This window comes from Podarcis raffonei, chromosome 8, assembly GCF_027172205.1.
Source record: "Podarcis raffonei isolate rPodRaf1 chromosome 8, rPodRaf1.pri, whole genome shotgun sequence".
In the NCBI taxonomy this organism is placed as follows: domain Eukaryota; kingdom Metazoa; phylum Chordata; class Lepidosauria; order Squamata; family Lacertidae; genus Podarcis; species Podarcis raffonei.
Window position 1 is genome coordinate 79,065,699 of NC_070609.1, and position 19,302 is coordinate 79,085,000.

General features: G+C 49.2%; 1 protein-coding gene across 8 annotated transcripts in view; it reads right to left on the reverse strand.

Moving 5' to 3' along the window:
- UBR4 (ubiquitin protein ligase E3 component n-recognin 4) overlaps positions 1-19,302 on the reverse strand; it is a 141,382-nt gene that overhangs the window by 56,972 nt on the left and 65,108 nt on the right. For 6 of the 8 annotated variants that reach the window (XM_053401007.1, XM_053401005.1, XM_053401001.1 and 3 more), the window contains 13 exons: positions 18,002-18,176; positions 16,656-16,796; positions 15,450-15,571; positions 14,396-14,507; positions 12,078-12,208; positions 10,845-11,022; positions 9,688-9,792; positions 9,036-9,173; positions 7,446-7,620; positions 6,219-6,315; positions 5,012-5,119; positions 3,539-3,655; positions 1,042-1,251 (listed from right to left, as the gene is read on the reverse strand). In XM_053401007.1, the coding sequence (XP_053256982.1) occupies positions 1,042-1,251; positions 3,539-3,655; positions 5,012-5,119; positions 6,219-6,315; positions 7,446-7,620; positions 9,036-9,173; positions 9,688-9,792; positions 10,845-11,022; positions 12,078-12,208; positions 14,396-14,507; positions 15,450-15,571; positions 16,656-16,796; positions 18,002-18,176 (1,809 nt within the window). The remainder of the gene's footprint in view (positions 1-1,041; positions 1,252-3,538; positions 3,656-5,011; positions 5,120-6,218; positions 6,316-7,445; positions 7,621-9,035; positions 9,174-9,687; positions 9,793-10,844; positions 11,023-12,077; positions 12,209-14,395; positions 14,508-15,449; positions 15,572-16,655; positions 16,797-18,001; positions 18,177-19,302) is intronic. The other 2 variants (XM_053401000.1, XM_053400999.1) reach the window with 2 other exon arrangements.

Here is a 19,302-nt window from a genome sequence, read left to right on the forward strand (position 1 = left end):
TTCTTCCAGCAAAGAGCACCCTAACGTTTAATGCGGCTTATTCCATTATACTTTGCCGGGGCAGGAAATAAAAAATAAAGCTCCACCACCAGGCGCCGAGTATAAAAGGAGGCACCACGGCGGCTGCAGTGGCCGAGGAACTAAGCTGGCAAATCCACGTCGTTCACAAGGGCTGCCAGGAGCCAGGAGGGGCCCTCGCCAGTCAGTTATTGGAAATAAGCCTCCCCCTCCCTTCAGATCTCACCTTAAGACCATGCCACACCTATTCAGTGTGTGTGTGAGAGAGAGAGAAGGGGGGGATGTTGGGACAAGGCCAGGGACTGCGGGTGATACGTTCCCCACACTTCCTTAGGACTCTGAACACCAATAAGAAGGTCTTAGTCAGGTTTTCAGCACATCTGTGTGTGAAATCTCAGTTGGCAGGGAGCTCAACAGGTTTGGGCCCACGGCACCAAGCGAACAGCTTTTGTATATTTTAAACCGTAAATACCTATTCAGTCATTGTACATCTTTCCGCTTCTGTACAACTGACAGTGTTGCAACAGTTAGAAAAAAAATAAAATAAAAGGGTGTCGGGTTGAAGATTTAAGTTACAGTGGTACCTCAGGTTAAGAACTTTATTTGTTCTGGAGATCTGTTCTTAACCTGAAGCACCACTGCTGCTGCCGCGCCGCCGGAGCACAATTTCTGTTCTTATCCTGAAGCAAAGTTCTTAACCCAAGGTAATATTTCTGGGTTAGTGGATTCTGTAACCTGAAGCGTATGTAACCCGAGGTACCACTGTATTTGATTTCCATTTTTCTGCCTGGTGTTTTTTTAGGTGGGGGGGTGGTGCCACTGTATTTGATTTCCATTTTTCCGCCTGGTGTTTTTTTAGGTGGGGGGAGGAATTTCCCAGAATTATCCTTGGGGGAAAATATGCCCGGGAACACGGTTAAGACTTTATTCTGCTCCCCTGTGGAAATGGGACAGGCTTGGACAGATGTGTCCAATCTGCAGTGGCTGCTGGTGCTGGACCCGCCAGTTCGATCCGCAACTCACCTTGACATACTGGCGCAGGAAAAAGGGGCTCATGTCTGGTGGGGAGGAGGTGGTGTGAGGTTTCAGCAGCTGGCTGGTGGCCGCAGGCTCCTCGTCATTCTGTTGGTTCTTCCAGTATTCCAGGAGGGATTTCAAGACATGCAGGCAGTAGTCCACCGCGCCAGAGCTCAGCAGGGCGGCTGCAGTGGCACTGGAGATCAGGGAAGAGGACTGAGAAGAGAGAGAGAGAGAGAGTTGAATCTTCACAGCTTATTTCCTCGTAGGTGTTTGCAGACCCGAGTGACAAATTTGGGGTTGAGTGAATCCACTCTAGCAGTCTGATTACTGACTGCTGGCCGCAGCTCAGTGGTACAGCCCACTGAGATCCCAGCTTCAATTGCCAACATCTCCAGGCAGGGCCAGGAATGTCCTCTCTGCTTGAAATTCTGGAGAGCCTCTGCCAGTCAGTGTAGACCAGGGGTAGGTAACCTAAGGCCCAGGGGCCAGATGCGGCCCAATCACCTTCTCAATTCGGACCGCGGACGGTCCGGGAATCAGCATGTTTTTACATGAGTAGAATGTGTGCTTTTATTTAAAATGCATCTCTGGGTTATTTGTGGGGCATAGGAATTTGTTCATTATTTTTTCTCCAAAATACAGTCCAGCCCACCACATGGTCTGAGGGACGGTGGACCGGCCCATGGCAGAAAAAGGTTGCTGACCCCTGTGTAGACCATGCTGGGCTGCATGGATCAAGGGCCTGACTCTATACAAAGCAGCTCCCTAACTATCTTAGGAACCTAGGAAGCTGCCTTTATACTGAAGGCATGCCTTCACTGACTGGCAGTGGCTCTCCAGGGTTCTCTGCTAGCCCTACCTTGGGATGCCGAGGCTTGAATGTGGGACCTTCTGCATGCAAGGCAGATGCTCCACCACTGAGCTACAGCCCTTTCCAAGAGAGGGATCGGATCACAGATAGCTTCCCAACAAGGGTATCGTTCCTGGTAGATCCCTGTTTCTTCCCAAGTGAGGGTATCCCGAGGAATGCATCGCAACCCTAATGGGGTTCCCCTCCGGAACTTGCTGGACTACAACTCCCAGAAGCCCCAGCAGCCAGCACAGCCAATGGTCAGGGATGACGGGAACCCAGCAACGTCTAGGAAGGGCACCACGTTGGCTACCCCATCCCCTGGTCTTGGCTGACCACCCTTTCCCCACAAGGGCCATAGCTCAGAGCGGGGGGAAGTGAAGAGGGGCTGGGCAGAAAGTAGTATCTTTGTTAAAAACAGCAACAATAGAGTAAGTTGTAGGGCAGAAACAATGGAAACTAGGACAAAGTAAATGTTGGAGGCTCCAGAAAATTGTTAGAGACCAGATGATTGCCAGTACAGAGATACGTCTGCTTGAGAAGACTCATTTCAGCAGGCTTAGGATGGGGGCTTAGGATCGCTCGAACGGAAGCAGGTCAGGAGACACCTGGGGCTTCCTTTCATAGCTGCTGAGGACTTGACAGCTAGATTTCAAGTTTCGGTGGTGTGATGTATTGATATCATTTCTTAAAGGAAGCATCAATTGATGATGTGTTTATGGAGAGGGGCGGGGGGGGGTGTCTTTTGAACAAGTGCTTAGCAAAAGGGATGGGGGGGGGAGGAAAGGACAAAAAAAAAAGGCAATCAGTTCTTAAGTCTAATCTCCCCTCGACACACATGCCAGAGGGCAATGAGCTGAGGATTAGGAGGAGGAGCGAGATACTTCTCAGACACACACACATAGAATTTCTTTTTTTTAAAAAGAAGTTGGAATTCGGATCCATTTCTCTGGAATCTGGCCAGTTGTGGGAGGAAGGTAAAGGCCTCGACGAGGAGAGTTTTAGCCTCCCGTATGCAGAAGGGAAATCTCTTGCACCCATGTCCTTAAACAGCAAACTTCTGCTCTAAATAGATATATATAGCCCACCTCTTTTTGTTGGGTCAGATGAACCACAGGCAAAACAAGGACCGGCGAAAACGCAAGTGTAAATAAAACCATTACAGAAACTCTGGTTAAATCCAAACAAACCCCACAGCTCATAAGCTCATTAAAATCCGACGCACTTCGGTCTCCGTTTTTAACCTCTACGCTTTTGTTATTAATCTTCTTCCCTCTGCCTGCACGCTTGCCGGCTCTCCCCCCACCAAGCCCCCCAGCTTTCCCCCCTCTTTTTCAGGAAAAAAAGAAAAAAGCCTTATTACTGCACCTTTTAACAACAAAACAGGGATGGAATCCTCTTAGCGACTTTGAAACGTTGGTGCTGCAACATCTCTGCTCCCCTATAATCACATCTGCAAATCCCTGTCCCCCATCCCCACTTTTAACCACTTCTTTGCCAGCTGGGGTTTCAAGGGCAAAAGGGAGCTTGGGAGCTGCTCTCCGGAGGTGGTCCGGCCGTTCTATCAGCCACACGCAGACATTCTCCCTCTACCAACCTCACGTAACAAAGTCTTTTGCAAGACCAGAACTGCGGAAGGGATTTTGGTACCTCGCAAATGGAAGATTTGGACCCTGACTTCGTTCGCGACATGAAGACGCTCAGCAGCCGCATGATCACCAGGTGGACTTCGTTCAGGGCGGTGCGCTCGTTTTTCTTGGAGACGTCCTGGGAAGGGTGGGGAAGGGAGAAGGTGAGAGGAACTGGTTGCCCCTGAAGATGCACAGGAGTAGACCTCAAGCCCACCCCATCCAGCCCAAATCTCAAGAACTGCAGGGTGAAATAAAACAGATTATGCAGAAAGCCTCAAATTGCCCCACGATTTGCTTTGCAGGCAGAATGTGCCAGGTTCAATGCCCGGCAGCATCTCCAGGTACGGCTGGGAATGCCTCCTGCCCGAAACCCTGGAGGGCTGCTGCCGGTCAGTGTAGACAATACTGAGCTGCATGAGCCAACGTTCTGACTCAGTATAAGGCAGCTTGCTATGTGACATCCCTCCACAGTGCATATCTCAGGGCACTACTGGAGAGTCCAAGCAAACAGCCATCAATTTGGGGGTGCCCAACTTGGTCCAAAGGCTGACTGTCCCATACACATTATTATCTATTATTCTTATTATTTCTTTAATTTCTATACCCGAATGTCTCAGGGTGGTTCACATAAAATAGAAGGGTGGTTCACATAAAATATCAGGGCGGTTCACATCCTGCCTTGTGTCCACAACACGCACACCTCCACTGCAAGGAGGCCCACTTGATGCTGCCCTTCGCTGGTGGTGGCCCATGTAGTCAGTGGCCTGAAATGGTTTCACTGGTGGAGGGGCTACTGTGTGGCTCAGAAAGAGGTGACTGTCTTACATCAATGGGGGGGGGAAGGTTGGAGGAAGTGGGCGGGAGTCTTCAAATAAATCCCAGCTTTATGGTTGCAAAGCAGAAGATCTCCCAGTAGTTAGCCACTCTGCCCCATGGGCCAAAACCAGCTGGCCTCCAACACCACCCAAAGAAGCCCGGCATGGGCGACTCAGGTTGTCAAGCCTGCTTTGTGCTGTCTGTGTTTTAAAAAGCTTCAAGGGAAGGGAGGAGATGGCTGGGCGGGAGGTTGCTTGGCAACCCTCCCCCCCAAAAAAACCACACTGCCATATGCTCTGCTTGGGACCGCCTGCCGATGAGAGTGGTGCTGCTACATTCCCTGCTCAGCTGCTGGGAGGAAAGCCCTGTCCCACTTTATACAAGCCTTCACACCTCCTGATATTTTGGACTTCCACTCCCATCAGCTGTGAAGAACAATACAAAAACTCACTACTGGTAAGATAATAGGGCAGCAAAAAAACACACAGGCAGCCTAAGGCGATTGCAGCTGTGTTCAAAGAAAGGCAGCAAAGAGAAGCTCATGGGGGCAATAGTCTAATTCCTAAAGCATCTGTTTTCCTGCCTCGACCAGAAGAAGAAGTAGTAACCCAATATGCCTTCCCTCCTGGCCGAAAGGAGATCAGGAGGGGGAGGAGGGCAACTCAGCTCCCTGTACCTTTTTATCCATGCACAGTTCTGCGATGAGCTGGGCAAGGAGGTTATCCAGGGCACCCTTGTCCTTCTCGTCGTCGCCGTCCAGGTCTGTCGTAAGCATCAGGATCACCTGGGCACACAGAAGCTCATAAGGCACAAAGAAGGGGGACCTCAAAGGCGTCCGGGACAGAGGTTCTTCCGCTATTAACATTCCTTGGGAGCACACAAGCTGGGTATCCACGCTGGACGGCTGCTGAGAACCTCAGAAAGACAGCGATGCTGCCAACTCGCAGCTATGGTTTGTCCCCCACCCCATCCTCTGCAAATCCTTTCCCTCCCTTCCTGGAGCTAACCATAGTGCAGTGTGGCATCTAACACTAGCTGTGTAGTGAGCGACAAGCCAGCGTTTACAAATGGAGTTGGAACAAACCACAGTTTCAAAATGGCTACTAATGATGTAATTCATTTGTACTTTTCATTTCAAACAACACGGTAAAGCAACTCCAGCAGCCAGCTGTAACCAGAGAAAACTACAGTATCCCTAAGGAAGCACTGTTATACAGTGGTACCTCTAGATACGAACAGGATCCGTTCCGGAGCCCCGTTCGCATCTAGAAGCAAACGTAACTAGTGACGGCACGTCTGCGCACGCACGCGCCGCTTTTCACCGCTTCTGCGCATGACGTCATTTTGGGCGCCTGCGCAAGCGGCGAAACCCGGAAGTAACATGCTCCGTAACTTCCAGGTTGCCGCGGAACGCAACTCAAACGCGCTCAACTCAGAGCGTATTCAACCCAAGGTATGACTGTATTTTATTAATGGGGGGCAGCCCCTTCTGGCCCCTGGCAGATGATGGGACAGTCCAGGTTCTAGGTGAGGGGTACTCAGTTCCGGGAAAGCTTCTAAGGGGCACATGCTGGGCAGGGCCAGAGGGAAGAGTGGACACAGCAATGACTATAATAGGTTAGGCTTCTGCATGCTCTGACCCCCTCTCTATCCTCCCATCCAGGCAAACAAGGCATGATTGAAGCCCAAAGAAACATTTCCAGCTAGGCAAGCACATCCCGGGAGGATTCAAGGCAGGGCCTCTGTGTCACCTCTAGAGACAGAGAGTCTTGGAGGGCCATATTTTACCCCTGGGCCTGATGTTCCCCACCCAAGGAATATAGCAAAGATTCCTAAGCAATGACTCTCATCCAAACAGCGAGGGAGACTACTTTGTACGTTACCTGCATGTAAGGGATGGCACGGACCCCGCCCACGTTCCTCAGCTGGGGAAGGGTCTGCAGCAGCCTCTCCAGCAGCATCAGGCGGACCATGTGCAGCCTGAACATCAGAGGGGGAGAGGAGAAGGCATTTGAGAGCAGCAGGCGTGGCCAAGCAGTATCACACAGGGTTGTAGGCAACTCAGTTTTAACTCAAGGGTGGACCCAATCAAATGAAAGGACTCAAGTCACGTTCATTCATTTAAATCAGGGTTTCCCAAACGTGGGGCTCCAGCTGTTCTACAACTACAACTCCCATCATCCCTAGTTAGCAGGACCAGTGGTCAGGGATGATGGGAACTGTAGTCCATAAAACAACTGGAGATCCAAGTGTGGAAAACCCTGGTTTAAATCAGCCTGCTCCAAATAAGAGCAATGCGGTACGAGTGCAGTCTTCACATGCCGGTGAAGAGCCAAATGTAACACACACACCCCCAAAATAGCAGCAAACTAGTGAGAAACAAAGCAGGAACTGGTTCATTGCCCACATCAACAACTTTTCCCAGAAAGGCGATGGTGAGGAGGCTTCTTACAGAAGGACACGGGCCATAAAAACAAAAGGGCAGCATCCTGAGCTGCCGTCACCACTTCCCACAAATCCTTGGGAGCCTCCCTGATTGGACACTGCAGTCTTGCAACGTTTATCCTGGAAGCTCAATGGGACCACAAGTATCCCATTTCCCGCATAAAAATGGGAGGGAAGCATGGCTTCCTTGCATGCCAGGTGCTGCTGCAGCTGGGAGGAAGGACGTCACTGTTGTGCTTTGGGAAAGGCCTTTACCAACCTGACGGCCTCCTTATCAGCTGTACGGGCAGCACAGTCAACAACCATGGAAAATGGGTGGGCGTCACCAACCTCTAAAGGGCTGCTGAGCCAGTTTCCATCATTTGGGAAAGGGAGAGACCGTTTCCCAGTCTGACCAACTGATGATCTGGTTCCCCGCTACACATACAAGACTTCCTTTGGCTCACATCACTTGCAGCTTCTGAATCAACTCTCATTTGCATCTCACAACAGATTCTAGGTTAACGGTGGGTTCATCTGGCAGGGATCTATTTAACGGCATGCGCTGCCAGGGGGGGGGGGAGAAGAGATGCCTCAAAATGTGGAGCAGGGTGAGGGCAGGGAGTCCCATTCTAGCCTCAGGGACCCAAGACTCCCCCATAAGCCAGAAAGGAGGGAGACCTTACCTGTTGCTGGCGTGGACGTCTCCTTCCACCTCTCCTTCCCCTTCCCCTTCGGACCCTTCACCCTCCTGCTGCCCGGTAGTGGTGCTGATGGCGCCCGTGCTGGAGCTGACGCTCCCTGGCCCAGCAGGGTGGCCCTCGGCGGTTGTGTCTCCATAGGCGCTGCTGCGGCCGGACACTGGAAAGAGAGGAGCAGGGCAAGGGGGAGAGGCGTTAAGCACTCCCGGGACCCTGAACACCAGGACAGGCACATTTGTTGGGGGGAGAGGCGCAGCTCAGTGGTGGAGCGCCTATTCTGCATGCAGAAGGGCCCAGGTTCAGTCCCTGGCACCATCTCCCGGGAGGGCTGGGAAGGACTCCCTGCCTGGTACCCTGGGACTCAAGCTCTGACTTTGTACAATGTTCCAATTCAGCAAAAAGGGGTTGCAGCCAACGACACAGAGAAAGTCTACTGAAAGCCTACGTTAGTTGCGTCTGTTCACTTCAAAGGATCTGCTCTGCTTGGGGCTAATGTTGGGCACAGCCCACTGTTTCTTGCTTCCCGCCTGAAGGCTGGTGCACAAGAATATTACCAGATATGTACCAAAGCTTTCGCACGCAGGAAGAAAAAGCAACTGGAAACACTAGGGCAGAGTTAAAATCGGGGGGGGGGGGACCACCAAGATCCACCACCAGCAAATAACTGATGTGTTTTTTAAGAGATGCCTCAATGTTGTTCATGTTCATAAGAGGCTGAGAGAGGAGGCAGCTTCACACTATAGGCACCACTGCAAGAAAAGTTCCTCCCCCTAGTGGCCACTGTCAGAACTTCCAGAGAAGTAGGGCTTCCTCTGCTGGGCAACAGGAAGAAAACGGGCTCCTTGAGGGAGCCTACGCCCAAGCTGCTTAACAGCTTTACAGGTGAGACTCTGGCCAACCTGGTCCCCTGATGGGGCTGAAGACAGTTGTAGTGCAAAACATCTGAAGAGGGAACCAGGTTGGCCAAAGGCTGTTACAGGTTAATAGCTAAGCTTCAAAGCTGGCAGGTGGCTGGCAGCCAGTGCAACTCCTTTAAGAGGGTTTGGTAGGCTGCCCCAGTGAACAGCCCACTGGCATTTTGGTTACAAAACGCTGGACTGGGCGGATCAATCCAGCAGAGCTGTTGCTTATTTATTTATGCCTCACCTGCCCTTCACCACAAGGTCCCAGAGCAGGTGACAACAGAGCATTCAATTTTTTCAAAACCAAAACAAAACACCTCTAGTTAAAACTATTAAAATTCTAAAATGAAGTAAACACATTCAAAATGGATCAGGAAAGCACTCCATCTAACATAGGGATTGCATCGGGGAATGGCCCCTAGCTCAATGGAAGAGAATCTGCTGTGCATGCGGGTTCAATCCCCACTGCCATCTCCAGATAGGGCTGAGAGAGGCGCCCTGCCCCAAACCCTGGAGGGCTGCTGCCGGTCAGTGCCGACAAAACTAAAAGCTAGAAGGAACAATGCTCTGACTCAGTGTTAAGACAGCTTCCCGGGTTCCTATCTTTACTCCATCATATGCTGCCAGGTGGAGGGAGGGGCGGGGCCCAAGCCAAGTTAATCGTGGGCATTACCACTGTGCTCTCCGGCCACCGAATCCACCGCACTGCCGCCACTCTCGGAGCCCACGCTGCCGCCGTGGTCAGCCGGGGAGGTCCGCAAGGTGGACCCGTCTGTTGCTGCCGTGCTGCCTTCGTCGTCAGAAGCTGGAGCTAAGAGAGTAAGGAGGGCTGTTACAAGTAAAAACACCGTCTTTGAGCAACTCCAACACAAAAGCTTGCGATAAGGATTTTAAAAGCTCTTAGAAGATTTCATACATTATGGCTGCAGCATAATCAACTGGATTTTTTAAAACGGCTTTCAAAAAGTGGTCTTGACCGATCAAGTAACAAATTGTTAAGATATTTATTATTTTTGATACAAGCGTTTAAGATACATGCGCGGGGGCTGTAACTCTGTGGCAAGGGCATCTGCTATGCAGGAAAAAGGTCAATCCCCGTTTATCAGGTACCAGGAAATACCCTTCTCTGCCAAAGACCCCAGAGAATCGCTGCCTGTAAGAGTAGGCAATTCCAGGCTAGATGGGAAGATGGTCTGACTTGATATAAGGCTGCTGCGTGTCTACACCACCCCAGCTGCTAAAAGGCACATATGGAATTCCAAGCGGTATTGCCTGCGCTCTGAAACAGGAGGTATCATTTGGGGTTTTACACTGTGAACAGTTACCTGATGCCGTCGTGTCCGAAAGGGTCCCGGCGTCGAGAGATGAAGAGCTGGGGGCTTGGCCGGACAGCCCCAGGCTCTGAAGGCCAAGTGCACTGCTGCTGCTCCCTGTGCGAGGGAAGGAAGAAAAATGCCTCTGAAAAGGTGGAGATTCTGATCCCCATAAAAGCCAACGCCCAGAGATGTGCCTTCATTCACACAGCAAGTGAAAATGCTTTGGCCTTGAGGAAGAATGCTGCTCTCCCCAAACGTCACCTCCAAATAACCCTTCATCAAGCAGCAAATTTGGAAGCGACTCAGTCCCTGCTCTTGCCAACCTAGCAGTTCAAAAGCACGTCAAAGTGCAAGTAGATAAATAGGTACTGCTCCGGCAGGAAGGTAAACGGCGTTTCTGTGCGCTGCTCTGGTTTTGTCAGAAGCGGCTTAGTCAGGCTGGCCACATGACCCGGAAGCTGTACGCTGGCTCCCTCAGCCAATAAAGCGAGATGAGCGCCGCAACTCCAGAGTCGCCCACAACTAGACCTAATAGTCAGGGGTTCCTTTACTTTACCTAGGTTAATTAAATTTATAATTCTTCCCACGGATTAAAAAAAAGGGCTCGCAGCAATCCACAACTAAGTATAAAACAAATTTCAATATTAAAATTACAAAACCAGACTGGGAACATCCTAAGCCACATACAGTGGTACCTCGGGTTAAGTACTTAATTCGTTCCGGAGGTCCGTTCTTAACCTGAAACTGTTCTTAACCTGAAGCACCACTTTAGCTAATGGGGCCTCCCACTGCTGCCGCACCGCCGGAGCATGATTTCTGTTCTCATCCTGAAGCAAAGTTCTTAACCTGAGGTACTATTTCTGGGTTAGCGGAGTCTGTAACCTGAAACATATGTAACCCGAGGTACCACTGTACATGAAAGCTTACAAAATAAGGCCAGTGGCCCACCTAGTCCAGCATCCTGCTCTCAGTGGCCAACCAGATGCCACAAAGGGAAACCAGCAAGCAGGACCTGAGTACAATAGCAGTGCTCTCCCCACTTCTGATTCCCAGCAACTGGTATTCAGCGTTATTGCCTCTGACAGTGGAGGCAGAGCACAGCTTTATTGAACTGGGGGCAACCTGACCCTCTCCCTCCATGCCGCCTCCCCACAGGTGCTTCTCACCTTGCTGGTCTTGTTGCAGACTCAGGGCAATGGCAAGCTCCACCATCGTCTCATCGTCGGCATCTGGGGGGATGTCCAGCATGGGAGGAAACCCCTCAGCCCCAGCCAAAAGGGCTTCCAGAGGAGAGGGGTTGCCATTGTTCACGTTCTCTGCTGTCTCCAACACCATCGACTCGGACTAGGGGAGAAAGAGAAGTGGGGTTGATGCCACAGCACCCTCTGCCCAACACACAGTACAAAGCAGCGCTGTAAAATAACCATCTGGTTAATTCCTGTTGAAAATGCACATGAGATGCACAAAAGAGTACCCAATGCTAGGCCTACTCAAATCAAACTCACTGGAATTTATGGCCACAGCAAACTTTAATTTCCATCATGGGCTTAAGTTGAATAGAAGTTAGCAGGATGCAACCCATTCTGAGCATGTCCTATGTTTAATCCTGCCTTCTGGAGCCAACAGGGAGTAAGTCTGCTCCAGCTTCTACATGAGAGCTGCCCTTCAGAGATTTGTCTTCTGCATCTGGTATGCTGCCTCTGCACTTTGCTAGATAGACAGATAGATGCCAGGGCAGCCTCCAGAACCCAATTGTTGGGCAAGTACACACACATACACAAAAAAAAAATCTAACCAAGTACAGCCAGGACACATAGTTTTCCTTAAAAGGCCAGTGTTTTTTGCACAGTCTACTGGCTGTTTGGTGTCTACCCCACTTGTTAAACAATAAACAACAAACTTTTTAAGAAAACCAGAACAACAAAATGTCTGATGATATGCACTCAAGCGGCCTACTGAAATTCTAAAGCAGAGAGGGAGAAGGTAGGAAGTTCTACTGCAGAGACTAAAGCCATCTGTGGCCCTCCAGGGGCTGCTAGACTCCCATCTCCCTTAATCCCTGACCTTGAATCATACTGGATGATGCTGGGAGTCCAACAAACCCTGGAGGGCCACAGGTTCTTGATCCCCAGCCTACACAGCTTTGATGCTGAGCCTAAAGGAGGGTCTATTTTTGGTGCTTACCTGATGGACCACTGCCTCCTCCTATGATCTGTCTGGTCACATCAGTCTGGTCTAGGGGGCTGGCAAGGCAGTGCTCTCTAGATGCTGATGAGACTACGACTCCCATCCACCCCGACTAGCACAGCCAATGGGGCTGTCAATGATGGGAGCTGAAGTCTAGCATCACATTGCCTACCCACCAAGTAGCCTTTGGAAATGAAGCCGGTGAGACTCACCACCATCTCAAAGTCCCCGTGGTCCACCTCGCTTTGCTCCTGGCTCTCCTGCCGGATGTCTTCGCCATTCGGGATCCCAGAGCTCTGCATCTTATCCTCCGCATCGTCATCGTCATAATCGTCTTTATCTCCTGGGGCAGAAGTGGTATTGTCGGCTGCGTATATAATGCACATTGGCACGGGCACACAGAAATCCCACAATGCTTTGCTGCATTGTGCTGCAGCCAGGATTGGAGGCCTTGGATGTGCAGTCGGCTCCCCCACCAAGTGAGCTGACACTCTTGCATAGCCACGACCCCTACTGGGCGGTACAGTCTTATGCATGTCAGCCTCAGGCCGGGAGAGCAGAATGTGGCCCTCTGCATATGACCGTTCCACTTTCTAACTGCTGCCTTTTAAACACACTGGCCCCAATCCAATTAAAGCTATTTGTGACCGAGTACTATTGAAAGTAGAGGGACGTGGGTGGCGCTGTGGGTTAAACCACAGAGCCTAGGACTTGCCGATCGGAAGGACGGCGGTTCGAATCCCCACGACAGGGTGAGCTCACGTTGCTCGGTCCCTGCTCCTGCCAACCTAGCAGTTCGAAAGCACGTCAAAGTGCAAGTAGATAAATAGGTAATATGGCGGAAAGGTAAACTGCGTTTCCGTGTGCTGCTCTGGTTCGCCAGAAGCAGCTTAGTCATGCTGGCCACATGACCCGGAAGATGTATGCCAGCTCCCTTGGCCAATAAAGTGAGATGAGCGCCGCAACCCCACAGTCCGCCACGACTGGACCTAATGGTCATGGGTCCCTTTACCTTTACTATTGAAAGGCAATGGGATTCATCGGTCAACTACTTTGTAAAACTGGTTTCCGTGGGACCAAGACAACAAGATGCATCATTGAACTCTGATAATAGAATCATAGAATCATAGAATCATAGAATCATAGAGTTGGAAGAGACCACAAGGGCCATCGAGTCCAACCCCCTGCCAAGCAGGAAACACCATCAGAGCACTCCTGACATATGGTTGTCAAGCCTCTGCTTAAAGACCTCCAAAGAAGGAGACTCCACCACACTCCTTGGCAGCAAATTCCACTGTCGAACAGCTCTTACTGTCAGGAAGTTCTTCCTAATGTTTAGGTGGAATCTTCTTTCTTGTAGTTTGGATCCATTGCTCCGTGTCCGCTTCTCTGGAGCAGCAGAAAACAACCTTTCTCCCTCCTCTATGTGACATCCTTTTATATATTTGAACATGGCTATCATATCACCCCTTAACCTCCTCTTCTCCAGGCTAAACATGCCCAGCTCCCTTAGCCGTTCCTCATAAGGCATCATTTCCAGGCCTTTGACCATTTTGGTTGCCCTCCTCTGGACACGTTCCAGTTTGTCAATGTCCTTCTTGAACTGTGGTGCCCAGAACTGGACACAGTACTCCAGGTGAGGTCTGACCAGAGCAGAATAGAGTGGCACTATTACTTCCCTTGATCTAGATGCTATACTCCTATTGATGCAGCCCAGAATTGCATTGGCTTTTTTAGCTGCCGCGTCACACTGTTGGCTCATGTCAAGTTTGTGGTCAACCAAGACTCCTAGATCCTTTTCACATGTACTGCTCTCAAGCCAGGTGTCACCCATCTTGTATTTGTGCCTCTCATTTTTTTTGCCCAAGTGCAATACTTTACATTTCTCCCTGTTAAAATTCATCTTGTTTCTTTTGGCCCAGTTCTCTAATCTGTCAAGGTCGTTTTGAAGTGTGATCCTGTCCTCTGGGGTGTTAGCCACCCCTCCCAGTTTGGTGTCATCTGCAAATTTGATCAGGATGCCCTTGAGTCCATCATCCAAGTCGTTGATAAAGATGTTGAATAAGACCGGGCCCAAGACAGAACCCTGTGGCACCCCACTAGTCACTCTTCTAGTCCCCTTGCTTGTCTGGATGGAGGGTTGATAGGGGACTGTGTGTGTTTAGAAGCTAGTCTATTGTACAAATGCATGATTTACATTTTTTGCTCCAACCACTTTTGCATCCGGCCCTCAGAAGGTTGCCTGGAACGGATTGCGGCCCTTGGGCATAAAACGGTTCTCCACCTGTGCTATGGAATTTCAGGTGTAGGAAAGGAGGTACAAATTAGGAAGCTCCAATCCCAGCCACATGCATCTCTGTAGGATGCACAGTTGCTCTCTTGGGATCTTGCCTAGTACCAAAATTCTGACATTCTGACTGCGGGTCAGCTTGTGGGGGGATTTTAAACTAGGGTTTCATGTGGCACAGGCCCCACAAGAGAGGAACTCCTCCAGCACAGCCATGTTAGCCAAAAACCAAGTACTAGTTACCCATCGGGGTGTTGCTCCGAGGAGACGAGGGCAGTGTCACGTGCCTCCGCTTGTTCCTGGGCCTCAACACACGGATCAAAGCTTGCTTGCAGGAGAAGCTCACAGCCGGATCCTGGATAGCAAGCAAAGCAAAAGTCGGCCTGTGTCATTCACCTGCCATTGTTCCATGCAGTTGTTGAAACGGCATGGCACTGATGATCTCTGGCTAGGATCTTGCCCAGACCGGCTTCCAAAATTCTTTTGACTGGAGATGAAACCTGCTGCTTGATGTCCCCCGAAAAGCACCAGCCATTAATAATAATAATAATTTGATTCATTATCCACCCTTCACCGTAAGGTCCCAGGGCAGGTCGCCAGCGTTTAAAATACAACATTAAGAACAGCTTGATATGCTCTAGCCTGTGAGCTACGTCTACAAAGGAGTTATGTGGATATGTCCTCTCGATAGATAGAAAGAGCGGTCGCTCAGCGGCAGAGCACCTGCCTTGCATGCAAAAGGTCACAGGTTCAATCACCAGCATCTTCAGGTAGGGCTGGGAGAGACTCCTGCCTGGAAGCCAGGAGAGTTGCTGCTGGTCAGTGCGGGCAATACTAAGCTAGATGGGACTGACTCAGTATAGGGCAGTTTCATTTCCACCTGTTTAATTCTACTCTTCATTTGCAAGGGCTACAATCTTGCTTCATCGTTAAGGAAAGGGAGAAAAGCTCCCACATTCATCCAGGTAAGGAAGGGAGAGATACCCAGCTTGAAACCACTGCCAGTCAGTACAGACAACACTAGGCTACATGGACAAAGGGCCTGACTCTGCATAAGGCCATTTCCTGCTATGCGTCATCAGATGACACCGTTCCCCAAATCCCCAGACATGCAGATGATGAACAGCAGGCAGCGTATGAAAGGGCAGAAGAAGCCTTTCAAGCCCAGGGGTCTCCAGTCTCTCTGCAGAGCGATGGAGCCTCAGAAGAGCCAGAGTGAACGGATTTGGCTGCACCCAGGCATCTCTCCCTTCCTCCCGCCACCCTGCCCCCAAACCAAAGCGGCTCAGAGTTGTACCGGGCACAGCAACATCTGCATGTAGATTTTGGAGGCCGTGTTGATGCAGTCCAGCTCGCAGGTGCAATAGCCATGGATTATGTCCACAAGAGCGTTGACGGTGGCTTCCACATGGGTCAAGCCTAAGGTGGGGAAAGAAAGGAGGAGGGGTTTTGTTTTTAGGAATTTGACAATTGATGTGTTGAGGTGTTTTGCATCTTTTACTTTTTTTGCCCACAGGAACAAGAGGGGAAAGGTGCTGCAGTCGCTGATCTGATGGCACAGACCAATTCCACCTGGTTAATAAAGCCCACAAAGGAAGTTACTAGCCTGCAGTTTTGTTCCACTAGTCTGTTGGGGGCTAGCAGAGGAGGGATGGAGCACTGAAAGCCTCCTTCAACAGCCCAGGGCATTTGTATGCTGGACCAGAAGCAAGAGTGAGGAAACTATGGCCCCCAGGCTTCTCCATCTGGCCCTTGGGCTTCTTCCCAAGGCCATGCCCACTCACTGGCTCCATTCCGCACCCTCCGCAAGTGCTCTTGTCTGGCTTGAACTGTGATAATGCCTCTTTGCTTGCATGGATGGAGGACGTGTGTGTGTGTGTGTGTGTGTGTGTGTGTGTGTGTGTGTGTGTGTCTGCGCAGAAACCTCTGCCTTTGCCCAGCTGGAAGGCAGTCTATTGGGCAAAGGTAACATTCACATTCATTGCTACACCCACTTTTTGCCTCTGGACATTTCCCACCCCTCCCCAGAAAAGTCCTCAAAATGAGCTGCAGCGCTTGGGACAAAAACTGTTTCCCTTCCCCGACTTCTCTTCTTTGGCTGCCCCTCTTGGCACCCCTCCTGCCAACCTAGCAGTTCGAAAGCACGTCAAAGTGCAAGTAGATAAATAGGTACCGCTCCGGCGGGAAGGTAAACGTGCGCTGCTCTGGTTCGCCAGAAGCGGCTTAGTCATGCTGGCCACATGACCCGGAAGCTGTACACCGGCTCCCTCGGCCAATAAAGCGAGATGAGCGCCACAACCCCAGAGTCAGTTACGACTGGACCTAATGGTCAGGGGTTCCCTTTACCTTTACCTTGGCACCCCACACCCCCTGGACAGGCCAAATTATTGATTTGGTGTAAAGCAGCTTCCTGCATTTCTATCCGAGTTGCTTGTTTGCTCGCCCTGCAGGTGAGCTCAGGAACAAGCGACTCAAGCAAGTTTTAAAGATAGAAAGCGAGTACCTGGCAAGCAAGCAGGGGCCAAGAAGGCATTCTTGGGCTTTGAGGCATGTAGTTTCCAGAAATGGTTGACCAGCTGAGTAATAAAAGTGCACCCTTCTCCTTCGACGTTCTTCTGGGTCTCCTGAGCTTCTTCACCCCCTTCTGAACGTTGTTTTAAAAGAAAAGGGAAGAGAGTTAGTTAGCTAGCTAGCTAGTTAGCTGCAGGTTTGTTTGGTTTTAACTATGTCAAAAACAGACCACCCAAAGCATCCCATGAAGCAAGCCAGAAATATGTTGCATCCCTCTATTAAAACTATCAGAAAGCTAACCATCTGGAATGATGATGATGATGATGAAGAAGAAGAAGAGGAGGAGGAGTTTGGATTTGATATCCCACTTTATCACTACTCGAAGGAATCTCAAAGCGGCTAACATTCTCCTTTCCCTTCCTCCCCCACAACAAACACTCTGTGAGGTGAGTGGGGCTGAGAGACTTCAGAGAAGTGTGACTGGCCCAAGGTCACCCAGCAGCTGCATGTGGAGGAGCGGAGATGCGAACCCAGTTCCCCAGATTACCGCTCTTAACCACTACACCACACTGACTCTCATTAACTACTTTGGCTCTGACAAGAATTGCTTTTATTATCATTATCATCATCATTATCATCATCATCAACAACATCCCGTGTCTTTTTCCCAGCGCCAGGACTCAAAGCACAGTATAAAAACTAAAACAAACACAGATAGAATGTAGAAAGCTAAAAACATAGAACAGATAATAGTTCAAAAGTAATTAAACTATAATGGAATTAAAACAATGTAAAAAAACAAACTTACTAAAATACAAACAGTAAAAACAGCATAGCACTATTTGAAAGGCCCTTCCTTAAAAACAGTTCTCAAAGGCCTGCTGGAATAACAGTCTTCACCAATTCACCATGAATTAAGACTTAAATTGTTATACCCTCTGCCTTTCTGGATTGCTGCTGTAAGAATTACACTTGGAACGGAATTTCTGTACTCTTTGTAAAACAGCATTGTTCACTATGTTACCCAGAGCCCTTTATATAAGATCTTTGTGAAAAATATCTGTCCCAAATTTAGCCACAGGAAATTTTTTGTTGCACCACATGAGCTAGCGTGCTTTTCGCTATTGGATGAGGAAAGCTAGGCAATCTTGCAGGTTTCTCTGCCACAAAATTAGGAGCCAAATCTGTGGTTCTGTTTTGAATGCAATTTTGCTTTGTGATGGTTTACAGCCAAACAAATACAAATCATTACTACCACGAGGTCAAAAATATGAACAAGAAGCCAACGCATGAACAAAAATTGCAAAAGGAAGGGGAACAGAAGGGAGCTTGATGCACCTGCTTCCAGCTGAGGCAGCTTTGACTCTGTGAAGTGGACCAAGTTATTGGGCCTCATGATGGCAATGGAGCGGGCAGTGATGACCAGCCTCTGGAACACTTCCGGGTCAAGGTCCTTCCCCTCTTTGCTTGAAGCCGTCAGATACTGGATGGCTTTGCTCAGAAGAGCCTGATCCTACAAAGAGAGAACAGTTTGCCCAAGAAGAGTGCTTATTGTGACATATTGGAAAAATGATAAACTCCCTACCAGAGTCGAATGGTTACTCAAATTGACAGAATACAGTGGTACTTAATTCGTTCCGGAGGTCCGTACTTAACCTGAAACTGTTCTTAACCTGAAGCACCATTTTAGCTAATGGGGCTTCCTGCTGTTGCCACGCCGCTGGAGCACGACTTCTGTTCTCATCCTGAAGCACTATTTCTGGGTTAGCGGAATCTGTAACCTGAAGCGTATGTAACCCGAGGTACCACTGTATGCAGAATTAGCCTCCGTTTCAGAAAGAATCAGAGATAAACCCAGACAGGAGTTCATTCTAGAATGGGATAACTTCAAAAACTATTTGAAAAGTAGCTGTAACTTAAACACGGTAGTTGCCTTTGAATGATTTCTGAAAATAATACATATGATGGAAAATGATATCGAAATAGAAAAGAGAATTTTTATAAACTAACAATGGTTAAGTAAAGCAAGATGTTTAATATAAAGGAAACATGAAGAGGGTGAGAAGCCATAGGTTTGTGTAGAAAGCATAGTTGAAACTGTATGTATCTCTTGTGATATACTGTATTTTTTGCTCTATAAGACTCACTTTATCCCTCCTAAAAAGTAAGGGGAAATGTGTGTGCGTCTTATGGAGCGAATGCAGGCTGCGCAGCTATCCCAGAAGCCAGAACAGCAAGAGGGATCGCTGCGCAGCGATCCCTTTTGCTGTTCTGGCTTCTGGGATTCAGAATTTTTTTTTCTTGTTTTCCTCCTCCTAAAACTAGGTGAGTCTTATGGTCTGGTGCGTCTTATAGAGTGAAAAATGTGGTGATTGCCGGATTTATCAAAATAAAGATGACTTTGTGTTGTATATATGTAGAAAATGAACAATAAAGCATTATTATTATTATTATTATTATTATTATTATTATTATTATTATTAAAAAACAAAACAGTTTGCCCTTCTTGGAAGGGTATCTCACAAACTTAAAAGTATCTAAAAGGCAGCATTCAAATGACTATTTGAGGCACATGGTCATTCAGTGTCACCAGTATATGCGAATGTATGGCTCACTTATATTATTGAGAATAAAGGCTC